At 36.9% G+C, this 20009-nt stretch overlaps 1 protein-coding gene across 6 annotated transcripts in view; it reads right to left on the bottom strand.

Moving 5' to 3' along the window:
- NAV3 (neuron navigator 3) overlaps nt 1-20009 on the bottom strand; it is a 376614-nt gene that overhangs the window by 162250 nt on the left and 194355 nt on the right. For all 6 annotated transcript variants that reach the window (XM_027886771.1, XM_027886774.1, XM_027886768.1 and 3 more), the window contains exons 2-3: nt 18537-18654; nt 17775-17827 (exon numbers count right to left, since the gene is read on the bottom strand). In XM_027886771.1, the coding sequence (XP_027742572.1) occupies nt 17775-17827; nt 18537-18654 (171 nt within the window). The remainder of the gene's footprint in view (nt 1-17774; nt 17828-18536; nt 18655-20009) is intronic.

Raw genomic sequence — 20009 nt, 5'->3', positions numbered from 1 at the left:
TATTTGCCTACTTCGAGCTGTTTTCTTCCTGAAGAATGGGACACCTTATAAAAATGACACATTATTATTACGGAGTGTTTCTATACATATATGCACTTATATACTCTTGATTATTTTGGCAGCAAAAGTAAAACAGTAATTTCTGTTAGCACTTCATTCAGCACTACCTTCCATAGCTCTGTGTGTGTGTTTTGACATTCTGATTCTTGACCCAAAGCCTGAGATAAAATCTGGCAAAGGATTTGCTCTGTAGAAATTTTCTAATGTTGCTGATAGCTGATTAAGGACACTCATGGAAATAGTATTCCACAGAAACACAGAGAATCACATACTCACTCTTCAGTATTCAGTACCTTTTTATATATTTTTTAATACAAATATTAAATAGTACTCATTTGAGATTGGTATTATGACATGAGATAGTCTGTGTCACAAAACTGTATTTAAAACATACTTTACCAGCAAGGTTTCTTCCTAAATTTCTCCTCAGTATTAGCCTGACTTGAGACATGTATTTCACTCTTCCCTTCACATCTATATTTATTACTAACTCAGTTTGTGGAGGTCAATGGATTTAAATGAATGCAGAATTAGAAAAGAATTTATTGTTGTTACACAGCTCATTCTCTTTCAAGTTCTGTAGCACTAGGACAATCAAAATTAAATAAAAATAAAATTCAGGTCTTACAGGTAGCAACCTGGACTCTAAATATTCACAATTCACATTCTGCATAAAATAATAAAAATATAAAATGGAAAAGCAGATACTATTTTTTTGATTTTCACAAGAATCAGTCACGGAAGGAGACATAAGAGCTTTTGAGTTCTGGATACTTAGTATTAGGTGAAGTGTTAGTGCCCTGGTATCAGCTGCAGGCTCTAAAAAGATCAGAGGTTCAGGCAGGCAACCGAGATACCTTCATGAGTGAATAAAAGCATTTTTGGTGCATGTCTTGGAGCTGGTAAGAGAACAGAACTGTACATGTAGATTTAGTTACATAGAATGATCTGGAAGAAACTGGAAAATATTTCCAAGTGGAAAGACTTAAACTCTGATTTTCCCATGTCTAATAGAGAGCAGTATGAGAATTGGCCATGTACCCTCTCACAGATTCACGTTTCATTCTCACACACACACACTACCTAAAAGGACTACTTTTTGGCCAAATGCATAATCTTTCACAACCTGATATGCCTAAATCTGTTCTCGGGGATTGAAAAGGACAAGTTTATTTCACTTTCTGTTCTTAATTGACTCATCCATTGCAGACACAGTTGACTTGTTGACAACTCATCGGTGATGTGGGAAACACCCAGATTTTCCCTTGACCTTGTAACTTTGTTTCTTATGGGTTTTCCCAGCCAGTTTCAGTAGTTTGTATTCAAGTTCTGCCACTCCCTAAAACAAAGAGCTAGAAAGTTACTAGATAGAGAGATTAAGAGGAAATGCTTGCAGTTCTATAGTGACACATGTTTTTATCCTCAGTTGTATCTTTCAGATTATTTAACAAAGATAGGCTTCATAAAACAGACAGGTGGACATTCAGGTCTTTTCACTGTGTACAGAATAGGTACAGGTCAAATACTTCCTTCCCCAAAAAATAAACAACTCAAGAACTTGGTCCATTTCAGTGATAACTGAATGCACTTGCTTGTTATTCTACTTACTACCATGCTTGCTTTATCCCTCTGCCTATCCATTCTTCAAATGCCACACATTCAACACTGTTTGTGAGTCCAGGTGATTCTTACATGATCACTTAAACAATACTCAGTAGTAGGAATTCCCTGTGCTTCACTTGAAAACAGATATTCAGCACGCCTGAACTTCTGCTCATCTCTTTAGAAAAATCTGCAACTGGTATTACTACTAAAAAATACAAAATTCCTAATGCTTTCATAATTGTACATGGTGGGATAAAATCTATCTAATCCATAAAAAGTAAGCAATTATGATTTATTTTTATAACACATGGAAAGATTTATTTTAACTATTTGTAAAAGTATCGATCAGTAACTTCATTCGCTATAAAACATACCTTCTATGCCTTGTGCTCCATTTCATTTGACATTGTTATTAATGTACCTGTTTTTTGTGAAAATTTTCCATGAAATTTTATTTGCAAAACTGTTGTAGCATTTTCACAACACTGTATTTCTGTATGTTATCCACAATTGCTGATTCCTAAGTATTCTAAGAGGGAGGATCCTTCTGCAGAAAACTTTTTTTTTTTTTAATTTAGGAGTGGGGTTAAAGACTTTCAAAGGGAACAAAATGGATCCATTTTACAATTATTATAATTGAACTATAACAAGCAGTCTTTTTTAATATTGTTCAGGTTAAACTAGTTTAACACAACTGAAAACAAGACATCTGCTTTCTTGTCTCTTGCATATTTAAGGTTGAGTATGCTTGTTAACATATATATATGTTCATGCTAAAATAATTACAGATTTTTATTATTGAGCAAGACTGTCTGAAAGTTGCATATTTCCATCAAGATTCCTTGTGAAGAAACTGTACACAGTATTACTATGTAATAAAAAAGTATTTTTTACTACTACTTTATAAGGATACTTCGAAGAGCAGAGAATACACATAAATTCTTCCAAATTTGAAAGTAAATGCAATGGGAAAAAATGTGGCCCAGAGTAATGCAAAACTTATAGTGACTCTTCTGAGGAAGCTCTTAAGTTTCAAATTTTCTCTGTAGAAGATGCTGCTATGGCAGGCTGCATGTTGCACAGTTTCCTTGGCCACAGACTACTAAAATAGTGAAATTTGCCATAAACTCTCAGTTCCCCTTGTAGAAATGGGGAAATCTGATGAAAAGGAAAATCAGAAAATAAAAAAGGGTCTCAAAAATCACATTATTTATTTTCCAATAATTAATTTTCCTCAAGCTCCTAACATGGCAGCTTATTGCAATAACTTTTTGCAACTACACTGGAAGGCAATATCAAGTCTCCATGCGTGGTGTAAATTTGAAAACCTACCCAGATAAAACAGGTGTTAACAGTCCTCCTGGGAGATCTTTAGTGCATTTTGCTGACTTCCTGTTGCATGTGGCCTAGATCAAATCACATTCCATGTTTCTATCAAAATTATAATGCATTTTCAGGGAGTTAAGCAGAATACACTGACACGTAAACCCATTCAGATTAGCAATTTTCTAGCAAACTCCACATTATTTGCAATAGAATAAGGAGCATTTAATAAAAATAACTGTCAGTGAACCATGTAAATTCATTTCAAAAACCTGTTCCAAACTAAGCATTGACTTTGCAATAGGAGACTGTATATGCAAATTAAAAACTGATTTACTGGAGGTATTTGGGGAGAATTTTACCTTAGAGGATAATAACTACTGGTATGTAGAAAGCCTCCCAGGCAAAAATTTTTAGGAAATGATGCTGGAGTTATTTAATTATTAGCTATTTTTTGAGGAGAGGATGATGGTATTATTTAAAACTGAAATACCTTCCACTTCCTTTTCCAACAGATATTAGGGAACACGCACATCAAATTCTTCCAACACGCAGTCCAAACACAAAATATGACCAGTAAACCCAGAAATGTGAAAACAAATTAACTTCTCAAATACTTGGAGAATTCAACAGACATATGTACTGATAAAAGAATGTATGAGGTCACTGCTGAGGTCAAAATATGAGCTCGGGTGTGTATTGTTTTTAAGAAAATGCTGCAGTGGGATGTGGATCCCTTCTGGCATGAATTATTGTCAGCCTTGTCAAGAACACAAATCTGACAATTGATGTTGCAGGTTTTTCACCTAGCCCCTGACTTGGTTCTTGGAAAGCTTGGGGTGAATATGAGATAATTTCTGTAACAGCAAATACAAGTTATTTCGTGGATTTTTTTTCCTCTCTTGTTTGTATACCTCAACAAGTTAATGAATAATGTAGTTATTCAAAATAAAAATCCTTAATCCTAATCCTAATTTTTACATGGTCAAACATATCATTAATATACATCTGCTGTGCTGGTCATTTTCATGTAAAACACAAAAAAGCTCTATCCACAAACACCCAAAACCCCCACCACATAAGAGAAGAATGCAAAATTTTACTCTGATCATCTATATACTGGTGCCATCTTGCTTCTCATTGTCCTTTCTTACCCACTCTTCCTTCTGTGTCTTGTCTGCATTTGTTCTCCCCATTTCTATACAGTAGTCTCTGCAGCAGACATCGTAAAGCACAAAATACAACAATGGCAATTTCTGAAGTGCTTTTGTGCTGTTATAACAGAAATTGTGAGAACTGTTGGAATTTTGATTTGAATATAGTGCCGGATTTGGATTCAGAAAATCATGGATGTATTTCAATAGCTTGCAGAAATTTCTTATAAAACTAAAATACGACTTCACAGCAGTAGGGATGAAGAGAAAAGACCAGTTACTTCCAGTGTCTGAAAGTAACTTGCTACTTCAGTGCTCTGATCTCTGCAGGTCTGTGGCCACCAACGCTGTGAAAGAACCCTATACATGCATTAAGTACCCAAAATTGAAGATAAATACTGCTCCGGGTGGACCTTTTTTTAAGGCAATGATAAAGAGAACTCTGTTTAAACACAGTGTTTCTTAAAGCAACGTTCCACCTTAGTGAGCCTGTTTATAGTCTTTTTTTAATTATGCAACACTTCTGAGTCAGCAAGGTACCAATGTCTAAATATTTATGACTAAATATTGATGGAACTTGGCAACTTCCAGAAATTGGAGGGCAAAGTGAAAATGCACACTTCTTAAAAACAGAGAAGTTTCTCTCCATTAGGTCAAAAGAAAGTTTACAACAGAGTGTTCATTTACTAGATTTAACCAAACCTTTGAACACATTCCAGCTCTCTCCTTCACCAGTATTTAGTACATAGCAACTTCATTTAGCTTACTCAGAAAAGCACCTTTTAGAAAAAAGGCAATTACAACCAGTAATGGAATGAATCCTTTAAAAAATAAGTAAACAGGTAAACTATGAGGCATTTCACTTCATCTCTTGAACTTTGCAATTGGAATCCATCCAGACGCACTCTGTGCTTTCTGAACCCTCCCTCCTGACTACACCAGAAGTCTTAATGCTATAGTTTGTTTAAGAGAGTCACCGACAGTTTTTGCTCCTATCATTCTGGCCTTTTGATTTTATAAACATTCTGATTTTTTTTTAATTAGATACATTTTCCACATTACCCTAGAATGCGATTGAGCTCATCAAAAGAAAAGTAATAAGAAATACTTGTTATTAGCAACCTCTAAAAGCACAGCCCTGAAAATTTCTGTAGGATATGTCTGGTCCTCTGGCTGGTACTTAAAGTCCTTGGGAAGATACACACGTGAGATGACATAAGTTATTGGTTTTCCTCTATGTTTAATTTTCATATTACTGACTCAAACTGATCTAAGCCCTAAAGAAAAAGACAAACAAAACTGATAATTAATTGATGTCATAGGTTATTAAAACTATTCAGATTACACCAGACATCTTTAAAAGCCATAGAGATAATAAATAGACTGATAATCAAGCTCTCACTTTTGCTAGCGTACATGAACATTGTATTTTAAACCATGTTCAGAATAATATACATAGGAATACTAGGCCATGCTATATGTTTTCACACCATGCTGCTAACCAGCTTTCACACTTGCCTATCTCTTCACCACTTTCTCATAACTATGGGAAGAATTTTTCACATTTTCACATGATCTGGTGTCTAGATTCTCAGTCAAGGAAAATAAAAGCACCTGGAACAACAGAAGATAGTGGGATATATGCTCATAAGCTCAACAGGGTCAGATTTTTTTTATTGATTTCTCAGCCAAAGAGAAGAGAAATGCCAGAAGTGCTCAAGTCTATAAAATGAAGCCTTAACAAGCACTTATTGCTTGTTGTCACTTCACTTCCAGTTGTAGACAATGAAGTGTAAAGTGTAGGAGGAAACAATTTCTTAGTTATCCAAGTGTTTTCAAGTTCCAAAATACAGCCAGTAATATTTGGGGGGGAAAAAAAAAAAAAAAAAAAAGAAGCATTTACTGGGCTTTAGTGGGGGTATGTATTGTTAAGTACAATAATTTATATGATGCAACAATATAAATCTTTCAAATCTGTTTATGCCAAGAAATCCAAATAGAAGCCTTATATATACAAGAACTGTGAAAACACCCTTGCACATATGTTTACTCTGGAGTGTTACTGCTGATCTGTTCATGAACTAAGTAAGAGCTTTTAGCAAATGAAAAACAACAAACACCTAATTTGTTGTTATTGGAAGGAATTACTGAGAAAATCTGTGAGTGACAGGCAAAACAACTCGCAAGGCTGGGATACCGGTTAGTTAGTTATGTGTACAGTTAGAAGACAGAAAACTATAACTATCTAACTTAATGAACTATGATTTATTTCAAATACAAATAGGTTTCAGCTCTCCAGTGTGGAAACCGAGGCACAAAGACAATTCTTGTGGTATTTTTTCTCTAGAGGAGAATGTCATTGGTACACTCCCAATATAATTCTAAAGAAACTCTGAAGAATTAAGAGGTATGAATAATTCAAACAAGGTTCTAATTAGCTGACAATACAAGCCTACACTAAACACATTCTAATTATTATAGAATTAAAGACTGCCAAAAGCTACAAGCTAAAATACAAACATATTTCTATTTCAGGAAGATTGTTCAGACTCAACTTTCAGGACTTTGCAAGTTTGGTGCTGAGCCATATGCCACTTGAAAGAGTCGCTAAGAACTGTATAGGTAAAGAAATGCTTTAAGTTGATATAAGGTACTAAAAAAGCAAAAAATATTTGTGACCAGTTCGTGAGATTGAATACAATGCAACAAAGTCCTGACAAAAAAAAAATAAAAAAAAAATGCCTTGGACTGATTCTGAAACTGAACCCTGCCCAGACTAATTTATATCCAGACACTGGGCCAACTTAAAATAAGTTCAACTGGAAATAAGTATAGCTCTGATTTATGTCATATGGTCATCTGTGGATCATATGGTCAGCAGACTCTTCAGACTAGGAGTGTTTCAAATAATTCCTGCACATCAGAAAGCTGCCAAATATATTACTATATTTATATTTATACTATTTATTTCTGCTTAAACAAAAATGGTTGTACTTTATTCTAACTATTTGTGTATTAAGTTTCAAATCATAGTGAATTTAAAGACACAAGTTACATTAAAAAAAAAATAAGAATTTTGTGTTAATATTTTAATTAACCTGATCAAAAGCCTTAACATGAAAAGGGATTAGTTAATACTGTTTTAAAAAGCAGTCTTCATGATGACTTGCATGTTCTATTGCTAGCTTAAGCCAATTTACCTTTGTATACCTTAACAGTATTGCCCATTACCAGCTGTAATAGAGTTTATATCCGGAGTTAACATTGGCATTTAAGTCCAGTTCAGTGTCACCAAAATCTTTACTAACACAGAATTTCAGCTGCCTCATGATGTCTCATGCCATTTTGGAGTGATCAGATCCATTGTCTCTTGACAGCAGGAGAAGGTTGTCAGAGCAGTAATTTCAGTCAGTGAAAAAAACCATGACTACTCTACACCTGGTCCCATGGTTGTGCACATGATTGTAGGAGACACAAAATACTTTGTGAGAAACACAGTGTTCTTCATTTTGAGATGTCATGGAATATACGGTGACCAAAACAGTAGTGTGTAAATGTATACTGAAAGATCAGGCAAAGAAGTACCCTCTAACTCCCTAACGTAGTAAGTTTAAATATTGGGGTAAGAGAAGGGGAATGGAGAAAAAAATTGTCAGGGTCACTTGTTCTTCCCAAGTCACCCCTCACATTGCCATTCTTAGGACCTGATGGACCACTGTTGTGTGCTATTCACAAATGCCAGCAATAGCACACTGGGGAGAGGCTGGAAGTGGAAGGGATTTGCAGTAGTGTTCAAAGAGCAGTTTATTCTCTGAGTTAAACTAGTGGCAAAGAAAACAGCAAGGTTAGATGGGTTAGTGTTCATAAAAGTCAAGGAACTCCAAAATGGTGATTATGTAAAAGACTTTGTAAAATCAAGCAGATTTGGCATTCTTTCCATGAAGTCTAGCACTTTGCTGCAGCAGATGAAGGCAGCTTCTGTTCCAGCAAAGATCAAGGGTAGAGTGAAAAAATACATCTGGACAGATCATAGTAGTTTCAGTATGCACTTTCTTTCATTCTTTCTCTTCATTTTCTAACATCGTAATTATATTGTATTCTGGATGTAATGCAATACCACTGAAAAATTCCAAACTTCTTGTGGCACCAAATTTTTGACATTTTAATTTCTAGAAGAAAAGCAGGGGGAGGTTGTCAAGTCCTTTTAATGAACACTGTAATTTTAAAAGGAGTAGGTCAGGATGTTTTTTGTTGCCACATCACTTTGTAATTAACAGATTAGACTGTTGTGACAGTCTATGTTACTTTATTATCCTCATGTCTTGCAGAGTCTTTGCTATAAGGCCAAGCTTTGAAATACCAGGTATGTATAATGGCTAAAAGGTGATTCACTGACAAGCACTGCCACCTAGGCATAATGTACCAGACAATACCTCCAAAAGCTTGACTATTTGTTGGATAGTGTTTATTTTAATTTTAAGCACATGTAAGGGCTTAAAATTATAAGGAGTGTTTCTTCCTTCCTCCCTTCTGCAGATGAATTCACAACGTAAACCCTGTTCCATCCTAACATTGCTAGTTACCATCCCTTTCCTTTTCCATTAATTACAACAGAAGCCACAATTTGTTGCTTTCTGACACCCTCTGCTGCTTTACACATTGCAACACAGACAGCATTTTATGGAGAGTTGCACAGTTCCTGTATCTATATATTAAAACATCTTCCCAGTAGTTGCATTTCCCAGACCAACCAAATAAAAGCTGACGATATTCATACTTGGTGTGTGCCCTCATTCATTGTTTGCAGATGTTGATGCTTAGTTCTCAAAATCTGTCTAGTAGCTCTTTTCTAAACTTAATCTGGACTCACCCTAAGGAACAGAGATAGTAGCTTTGGTAAATCTGTAGAAGAGTGGCCATCTCATGCTCTAAAAGATGTCCAGATAATATAATTCCCAGAATTTGGAAGCTCCCACAAACTTTCATTCACAAATGAGAGCTAGAGAGAGTAGCTTAAATGCCATTCAAAGTGCAAAAATAACTGAGGATTCAATCAAAACTACACAAGGTACTTTACATGGATGCATGCCCATATGTGTGCACTACACACCAAAACACAGGCTGACATTGTTTCTCAAGAGTCTTGCACGTTATTGAAGCTGCAGAATTTTCCTTTGTCAGGAGAGGCAGTGGCAGATTATGGAGAGGCAGGAAGAAGGATGAGTGAGACTCCAACTCAGTGTTAAGAAATGTTCTTCTGTGAAAAGTCTGCTTCTCTGAGGAAAGCCAGTGGTTCACAGACATAGAACAATAACCTTTTCCAAATAACATACAGCACCCAAAATTACAAGTGGGTGGGAGTGGTTAAAAATCTTTAAATAGAAATCCTCAGCTATAAGAAAACTGACATTTTGCCACAGTTCCAAAATAATCAGACATTTGAAAAAAATCTAGAAAGCTAACAAAATCTCAAAATTACCAGAAAGCCTTGTTTGGATATACTGTAAAATAAAACCACTTCAGATACATTGTTTATTTTCTTGTTCAGCTTAAATATGTATTTTTTGCTGTTCAGCTAAACATCATGCACTTTCTTCTCTATTTTTAAATCCATTAAACGTTCTAGACATTCCTAGTATTTATAACATACTCTCGCTATAGAAGATGATAAAAATACACCATCATGAAGCACACATATTTACAGTAATCTTGCTGCTGCTATCTGGGAAAAATCTGTTAGTGTCTACAGAACTTTAGAAAGCACCACAGGTGCTTTCTAAAATGCATGTCATAGTCAATTTGTATGTATGTATTTTAACTGCATATTTGTGTTAAGACTATTCAGTGCATTGCAATTAATGGAGGTTTCAAGGCCATCTATTCATCACCTCTTTGTCTAAGCACATGTATCAAAAATATATACTTGTTCAATTCAAAAACTTCAGGGAATGTTCACATTACATTTTTGAGGGGAAAAAAAAACACCAAAAAAACCAACTAAAAATTGAAGAGCATAGAAAAGTAATTACAGATAAGGGTAAATGGGGAGACCATCAATTTCATCTCTTCAAATAATAAATACTCAAAATGTATGCCACCCATTAGTCTTCAGGCATACTGCAATATTTCGTCTCTGCATATCCTTCCAATACAGTTTAACTCAAGTTTCTGATCAAATGACATTCCTGACAAACACAACTGAGAGATGAGGAGAAGAGATGGGTGAGATGGTCATGCCTCAGTGGCATGAAGGTAATGCATGTTCAGGTACAGACTGAAGAGAGCTGGGTTTCAAGGAATGGCAGGGAAGGCGGGGAGAGTTCAGTGGAAGAGGAGGGAGGGGAAGGTGTGAAGATTTTAAGAAACAAAAAGATTTTTTAGCATTTGGCAATCAGTCTACAGAAGCAAAATGTGCATAACCCTAATTCCAGTCCTAACCAAGCAAACTCAACCATAACCTAGTGATTCAATAGATTTCATGGTGACTGTATAAGTATTCATCACAGTATATGTACTTTTCATGGCATGATTATTTCATTAACATCTAGATGAGTTATTCTCATGTGATTCTACACAATAATAGCATAAGGGATCTGGAAGCATAAATAAAAAGGCTAACAACAGCACATGACTTATACTTCATAAATAATGTACTTTCAACCTAATAAAATAGTACTCAGGATATGTTCCTGTAGCATTTTCTTTTGTGACTTCAGACAGTCAAATATGAGTGACTCAGGGGAATATGTATCTCACTGCCTGATGCCAGTGAGTAACTCTGAGCTGTTTTGTGAAGAGAGATTGTTATAAATCTTGAGGTCCTTTTAATGTTCCCTAATGCAATGTTTTGGACGTAAAGAAAACTGCTTGTTTCAGTGCACAATAAAGGGGTCTCAATAAAGTTAAACTAGAATCAAACCATATCAAAAAAGGGATGATTTGGTTGCTGTCTCCTGCCCTTCTTTTCCAAGATGATAACATTCTTTTAGGTAGGAGGAATGAAGTGTCCTATTCTTTATTCTCTACTAGATCTAACACTTTGCAACATTCATCCATCCTTTCCTCAGCTTCCTCTTTCTCTCACAATAAAAACATGGTTGGTCTACCACAAAAAGTCAACTGTTACTCTGTCTGTCTCTCCAGCTGTCACCCTATCTATATTTTCTCCCTAATTTCTTGAGTTCTTGGAAATTTAGGGTTTGTTTGCAAAAGCAGTTGAAATTCCTCCTCTGACTGTTACACGTTAAAATGATTTGTCTCTCATCTTACTCAAACTGGCTGTGTTAATAACATTAATTAACTCTTTTCAGCAAAACTTGAAACAAGAATTCCAACATTTACATCCTTGAGTGTCAATCATCTTCAACATTATGACCTTTAACCTTATCCTTACGGGAATTCTGTCCTCTTTCATTATTCCCTCCATTCATATAGTCACAATTATTCCCATAACATATGTCAGACCCTCATTTTACTTTCTTCTTTTGGAGCACAAACATCTCTATTTCTGACAGTCTCATTTTAATTTTTACTCTAGTCTTTATGTCAAGCTAATTTCTTATGCAAACAAAAAAATAAACTTCAATTTCTACACTGACGAAAACGTCACTTCCTGTAATGCCTTCAATTTGCATTACCTATTTGTATGTTTTCACTGTAGATATATCTGCATGTATTGCCTTTAGCCAGAGAATTTTTAAATTTCTGTGGCACAGATGATTACATAAAAAAAAAAAAAAAAAAAGGCATGAGCTCCCTGCAAGGCATACACAACTTTATAAAATGGGATTGCTGATATCTAAAACAAAGAGAGAGATTCCATTCCTGAAGGTCAGCTTCTAAAATTTTGTCCTGCACTCATCCTCTATGATTCAAGAGTTTGAACTATGGGAGAGTTCAGTGAGATAGTTGACTTCAACACTCACTGAATGCCAAACAAATTGCAAACTCCATGAAGCCATCTTGTATATTGTGCACTGTATTGAAAGTGTCTGGATGTGCCAAACATGTTCAAGAAAGTCTTTCCTGTAACAGCTAAGGACAGTCACTGGGGAAGGATGTGGGAATGGGGTTAGTTCTCAAAGGGAAGATCAACTCTGAACCTACATAGGAAATGAGAGGATTTGTTTATGAAAGCATCTTCAGAGCAACATGGTCTTGGCTATGACAGTCTTGGGCACCTGGGTCCTGGGAATCCCAGGCAAGTTTAAAGTTGAATGTAGATTACCTACCTAGTGAGGAAATTCAGAAAGCATAACAAGTTAAATAAAAAATTATATGGGTCTACTTGAAAGTACCATCAGAAAATGGGAAATCTGAATATTTATCATGTCGAGGAATGTAATTTCCTTCATAGAAAAGCATCTGCTTAGATCCTTTCATAATGGAGCTGTATCAGATTTGCCTGCTTTTGTCTAGAGCTGCTGCTGTTGCAAGGTAGGAAAGAACAGAATGTAAAAAGAAGTATTTGTTACCAGCGTGACTCTAATGGGTATTTTACCCACAGTCCTGAAAAAAAGAACTGCATGAGACTTTACTCTGCCAAACCACAAGAGCTGGATTGAGAAATGCAGAGTTAACAGGTAAGTAAATCCTTGTGAGGAGGGACACTAAAAAACCTATAAGCTGTGCATTACCATAACAAAACTTTCCCAGGGAAAGGGGAGCATGATACTTCTGCCACCACTTAAAAATTCCAAGGAGAAAATGCAACTGATTGCATTTCATTCAGTTGCATTGCAACTGCAATGCAACTGCAATAAATGCAATGAGCTCGGTAACATTAAGGCACAGGCTCAGCGACATTGTCCTCATAAATTTCCCCTCTGGAAAAGAATCTGGCTGGAGGCTGCACAAAAGTGTGGACAATATGGGCAGTTATCAAGAGCAATTCAGAGCCCTTTCACCTATTTTGTTGTCCAAACTGTGCCTTCATCAATGGGGGACAGAAATCCAAGTGTGGACTTTTAATTAAATCAAATCAGGGTCTGCTCCAAAAGGTAACAGGTCTCCAAGATGAGAGGGTCTTTTACTTGACCCAAGGAAGCACCTAAGAGAAAGTTCCCATTGTGGCAGGAACATAACTGCTCATCTCCAGTGTGACCAGGTCCTTCATAATGCATCTGGCCGAGGGAGACACTTGCAGAGCAGAGGGGAATTTTAAGATGATACTGGAAATTCCTATACTAAGTGTACACAGGAAGGCAAATGAATATGGCATTCCATTTGTATTGCTGAGAAAGTGACAGAATAGAGAATAAATCATGCTTACCAGCTGTCTAATGGCTACACATTGTGTTTACAAAAGGTAGAGGTGTTTTGATGTTCTACATTGAAAACTTCTCTGGCAAATAAAAATAAGTTTGCATATTCCTGATGTAGGCATGTCAAAGAGCCAATAATCTCAATTATGTTAATCTGGAATACAGGCATAGTGTCATTGGAAGGAAAAATCTAATTTCTTTCTCTGTTTCAGATAGAAATAACCTTATTGAAATTAAAATTATATTTTGAACTAGTTCCTAATGCAAGCAAAACTCCTTTTCTTCTCCCAGTCTTTTCCATACAGTCCTTTACCTAACATCTGAGTATATTCTTCAAGTCAGTTCTCCTTCAAAAATCCTTTTAGAAAAGTGCTTTTATTTTTTACCCTCTTAAGGCTACTCCATTTTCAAATCCTAGATATCCTTTACCTACCACAGAGGACAGTAAAATCTATTTTTTACTCTGTCCAATCCATTCTGTGAGAAGCCAGTCCTTTTGACTACATTTTTAAACAGAAATTTGTATCGACTGCTTTCTCAGGCCTTTTCTGCTCTCATGCAAACAGCACCTTTCCCAAAACAGACTTAACTAGATTTCAGGCTATTCACTTTAGTTATGAAAAGTAAGCATGCAAGTATGTTTCATGGAAATGAGACTACTGATTTCCACTTATTTAAACACACTAAACCTGAACAGATGACAAACATTATAGTCTGTTATTCCCTTATTTTCACAAAACTCTTAGAGCAGCCAGTTGTGAAATCTGTGAAGATCCATGGATAGGCATAGGGTGACAGTCTGAATTTAAACAAAAAGGGGTAATACAAGTGTCAGAGGGGGTCAGACAGGTGTCACTCCAGGAAGAAACTGGCCTGCATATTAAAGGAGCTGCAATTAGTTTGCCAAACTCAGACTGAATTCCCAGTTTCCCAAGGGACCATATTTCTACACTTGGCCAAATTTCTATATATATGTCAATGTGTCACACTTGAGTAGAAGGCTCACCTGGAGGTGCTCAAAAGCACAGAAAGTATATCTTGAATCTAAACAGCCGATCTCACCAACTGTACCAGCAAAACCAGGAGATTCTTACACAGTCCAACACTGTGCAGACAGGAAGAGCTCCCATGTGGGCCCACTTGACAGTGAACATAGGGATGATATTTTCAGGCTTCTCAGTCCTCAAAGAGCTACACAAAACCATAACCCACACATTTTCACATGTAATTCATGTGCCTTAGTAGAACTCTCAATGCTTACTTTATACAGAATTACGCTGTTTTTCACAAACAATTTTTAGACGCAGAGTGCCGATGCTGATGTTTTCATCCTTGGATACTGGCACTGCTGGACACTGGAGGATGCTGTTCAACAGTATCTGCTCAGCACATGTCTGTCAGAGGAAGTCTGAAGGGCACATATACTTTGTGGCACATTTAGCAGTTTCCACCTATTTATCCTGTCCATAGGCTGACTCCCTGCTAAGAAGAGATCTGAATGAACCTCTTCCCCTTGCAACCTTGCCCTTCTCCAGAAAGAAACTTGTGCATATAAGCAGAGATGGAGCCACCGGGGGCTTCAGCGGGACTACAGGAACACTACAAAGCACATCTAGCACATTGAACAATATCTACCAGTATATACATGGTAACGTTATCCTACTTCAACTTTAGGCTTCACACACTTCTTTATCTCACAGAAAATTCTCTCTATCACATAAAAAGCTCCCTGGTTAAGTAGAGACTAATTCACTTACTCCACCTTCCTCTTTCTAAGTACACAACTTTTCCTCAGTCTCATAGAATAGAGCAAGATTTCTGGCATTCTTCTGCCTTTTCTCTAAAACTTCAGAGGTTTGAATACAAAATAATTTATCTCTCAATACATCTCAAGTTCTCAAATTCTGTGTGGAACATCAAGCGGGAGAGCATAATGACAGACACAAGAATCCTGATATAGCAAACTATGCAGAAACTGGATGCTCCTGGGCTTCAAAGGTTTTTAGTGTTTATGAACTTGGACCTATTGAGCCAATTCAATTTGTCTGCAAGTATTTTTATATCACTGCCAAAATGAGCATATTACTTTATTGCAATAGATCTAACTAAAGGAAAACTAAACTCCAAGCATTTTATACACATTTGAATTAAACATTAAATTATGTTTACAAATTAAGGTAACAGCTGAATTGAGATGCCTTAAAAATCATTTCAAAGATGATGCTGTTGACAAGAGGAAAACCAAATGGTGAGTGGAACAGAGCTTGGGAATATGAGTAGTGATTAATTATGAATTGTTATCAATATCATCCACAGAGAATATCAAGTATTTCCAGCACCAGACAATCCAAGACAGTGCTCTCTAGCTTTTTTAAGCTAATAAAATATCTTACACATAACCATCTGGAAAGGGTATCAAATGGCAGATGAACAGGGAAAACATTTCTTCTTAATTGCAAGTTATAAAAGAAAGGATTATGGAAACCTTTGCAAGAGGGTGGCGGGATTCTTAGCTTTATCAACTAAAAATATTAAAATGAAAGTGGAGAATGAATGGCTAACAAACATACCACAGGAATATTTTGACTGTTCACTGATATTCTAGCAAATCCTGACAAGACATACTGCTACAAACTGGTGCATCTCAAACATGCAAACTAACTTTGACCACTGTTACATTTTTTGGTGCATATTACAAACACATAAGAGTCCACTGCTACAAGAAGAGAACTGTCCTACCACTAACTGAGTGGGCTGACAAAACTGAGCACTGCTAAGGGAAATTACCTGAAAATCTGGCAAAATTGTGCCATCACCTAGGTGAGATAACTGCACAGCCCAAAGGCAACAAATGGAGAGCAGACTCAGAAATTTGGAGGTTCTGAAATGCACTGAGGAAATAACGAATATACACCATTATTGTTGCTTTGGAGATGCAGATGTTGCTAGAGTGAATATCCTCTCTGCAGTTCATCTCTTTCTTATGGAAATGAAGTTCAATAGACATCAGATTGGTGGGTCCCTAAGAAATCCTAAATGGTCACAAACCACTTACATAACCTTGGAAAAATCATATCACTTTTCTGTGCTTTTATCTCTTCTTGTTTGTCTTGCCTGTCTGGAATGGCAAGTTTTAACATGATTAAAGTAGAGAGTGATTATCTCTTAATTTGTGTGTGTAATACTAGAGTTCCACACTGGAGTTCCCAGCATTCTCATTCAGGGTCACTAGGTGCTAGTTTAATGTGATTAATTAAACTAATAACTACTATTGTAGAAATTGCATATATTCTTTCTTTGGACAGTTTCAAAAAACCTGAAAGTCAGAGAAAAAGCTTAATCTAAGCTGGACATTTTTTGTACAGTAAGAACCAAAAGACCCCTTTATTCAGTTCACTGGTACTCAAAAATTTTCCCCTTACCTTCTGAAGCTTTGCAGAAAAAGCTGCAAACACCTTTCCCTTTAAAAATGCACTGAACAAATGCACTTATTTTTTCTACTGAATTTCCATTTTTAAGTCCAGTTTCATCAGTTTGCTATTATGCAAGCTCATCCAAACCATACTCCAAAATCTTTGCCAGTTAAACAACCATGTACCTTACTTATGTATTAGTTGAATGGGAACAGAAAGGCAAACACCTCAGCGTGGGGGAACATGACTAGAACTTCAAATGATTCAGTAAATGCATAGTGATGTTACTCACGCTCAGACTTTGTTCCTGTCACTTACACAGTCTTCTCAGATGGTTTTATCTTATTAAATGTAGTTGACTTGCCATAAACACAGTAAAAGATTAATAAGACTCCATATGAATCATAGTCACTAAATGCCTCTTGTCTGAGAGTATTAAAAAGTCTTTAGGCAGCTGCCAGCTATAGCTCAAGAGCCATATGACTAAAGTACTATTTCTGAAAGTCTTGGAGTCAGTGCATCTAACTGGACTTCACAGTGGACAATCCAAAAGGCTATTTATATTTAAAAACAATTTGGCAAGTCTTGTTCATCAAACCAGTTTTCCAGACACAAAGACTCCACTTAATAATTTGTTCTTGGATTTACTGCCTTAGAAATTAAGTTAAATGAAATTACTTGGATCATTAGAACAGGTTTGCTAGGGTAGTTCTGAATTAATTAGAAGTGATGAAGTTTTGCTGCCAGATTATCTCAAAGTCCAAAGTTAGTGAGCATAGGAATGAAGTGACAAACACTAATCAAGCGTGGAAAAAAAGTATCAGGAACACTATGAGAATTAGGACTTTATGGTAAACATGGGACAGAATATTCATAGTATAAATAAATCACTATTAAGAAGCATTTTAAGAAAGTGCAGTGGTGCCAATACAAACTAAAAATAATTTTATTCTTACCATTTGAGAGTGGCTCCGGGGACAGCCATTGATATCTTCAACCTTTTCATTTGCTAAACAAAAACAGTGAGAAGAAAAGCAAAAGTAAACTATGAGATAAAACTTTCCTTTCCACCTCCCTCCCCGGTCAAAAAAAACCCCAAGCAAAACCCAGAAAATGTAAAACTTAAAAAATCAAAACAGAAAAAAAAAACAAAACAGCAGGAAAGACACAGCAATAAAGTGCAGAGGGTTTTGTTGACACAGAGCCCCTTTCTAAGTAAAGCTCAGTCGTACAGTAACAACACTCGTTAGTAGCAGTTGCTTCCACATGCCAAATCATGCAAAGGGGGAAGTGTGAAGGAGGTCGCTGCTAATTCTTCAGCCCCTGCAAAATAACTGCTGACATAAAATCTTCCACAATTGTCTTTACAGGGTCAGGATACAGTTTCAAGGCATCCCAGAAAGTATGAGCCACTCTAACTAACAAAATGCACACATGGGAGACATATGGTTTAATGTAGCATTCATTTCTGACAATTCAAAGTGTGTAAGATACGGTTCTGGCCATTTAAAGTACGGTTAAACAGCAACTTCCAAACATGCTCACATAAACATATTTTTTAATTAAGACATGGATGAACCACACAAATATGAGACATATGGATCCAGTCAAATTGTATTATTCAGGGTTCATCTTATTGTTACATACTTTCAATTTGAATTATATATTTCCCCATGCAAGGAGTCAGCTCGCAGTGCTTCCCTCAGCCCTGTTCTTACCGATAATCTGGATGATTTCTGCTAGCAGAACTCCATCTGCAATGTCCTGTTGCAAATCCTTGATCAACCGCTTGTGGCCAGATTTTGCTAGGTAGTGGTTAGCCCAGTCAGTGTAAATCTGCAGAGCAGAGAGGGGGGGCAAGGGGAAAAAGGGGAAGAGAGGAAAGAAGACAATAAAAAGTTTTAAAACAAATGTTGGCTTGCACACCAGAACTATTCTGGATCGCATTCCCATTGAAAAAGTCAGCACCAAAGGAAACAATTTTAATGTACCTTTTTTTTTTTTTTTTTTTTTTTTTTATGCTGCCAAGCCCCTCCCCCTGCTATCCTCTGTTTTATTTTAACTTCAAATGATTCAGGCTGTTTCATGAGGGTTCAAACTTGCTGTGACCAAGCAAAATTCCCCTTATGACTACTAAGGAAACTCCTGTTGTAAATCAATCACATCTATTGCAATTCCACCTCCCACATTTCTATCTCTACACATGCCCCACCAACAACTTTTGTGCTCTGGGACTGCCTAAGAGAAAGTGATAGCAAAGACATGTGCCTGTGTTTGGATTCATTAGGTTGTCACTGGTGTTCCTGCACCTGGGGATGCCTCTGTGACACTTTCTGCAGTAATCACTGTGCCCCACTGCGCAGTGACAGGTTGTTTGTCCACTCACCTTCGGCTCAAAGTGCTCTAATGTGCACAGAGGCTGAGAGCACCAGATGCACAGTAGTCTTATCACTAGAATTAGAGTATATATATTCTGGAAATATGCTGTGCCCTTTCTCCTCCTGAAGTGGAATGGGGAAGGGTGAGTCTGAGAAGCACCAAATACTTAGCAACAGGCAGCACAAAAATGGCAGTTATCAATAAAAGGTTGAAAAGGACCAGCTGAACAACATGCTCCAAAATAAGTGAGGAGAGAAGGGACGAAGAGAGAGTTTGAAGGCATTTCATAAGGCATGTATGTATACAGAGCATTTAGTAACACCTACATCATGCACACAAGTAGAACCAGGTTCACTTAGGGTGAGATAAGAAGCACAGACACCTTCATCTCTACTCTGAAGGAACAGTGCACTCCAAGAGGTGCTCACACCACCCTAGGATGCTCCAGCATACAGACGGAGCTCAGACTACTGGAGATTGGCCGGGGCTGTCACACAAATGAAGGGTATCAGTGGCCCTTGGCAGCCAGTCCTGGCTCCCTTTTGCAGGGTGTTTGTGACCTCTCTCCTTTTGGCAGCCAGTCCTGGCTCCCTTTTGCAGGTTGTTTGTGACCTCTCTCCTTGTGGTGGTTTTAATCTAGGCCTTCCCTGGTTACCAGTTTGTAACCAAGGAAGGGGCAGTGTTCCCAGTATTCCATACGATTTTTACGTAATTCATGGTATAAATAAGAAGGGAGGAGAAGCCTTCATTCTTCTTCTCTTCCGCTGAAGTTCGGGAACAGTGGGTCCCTGCATTGGTCTCGCTTATCTAAG

This window comes from Empidonax traillii, unplaced genomic scaffold, assembly GCF_003031625.1.
Source record: "Empidonax traillii isolate 1590-97213 ecotype Southwest subspecies unplaced genomic scaffold, ASM303162v1 scaffold195:size1760703, whole genome shotgun sequence".
NCBI classification, from domain to species: domain Eukaryota; kingdom Metazoa; phylum Chordata; class Aves; order Passeriformes; family Tyrannidae; genus Empidonax; species Empidonax traillii.
Note: the sequence above shows the minus strand (reverse complement) of the source record. Positions and strands in the feature narration are given on the sequence as shown.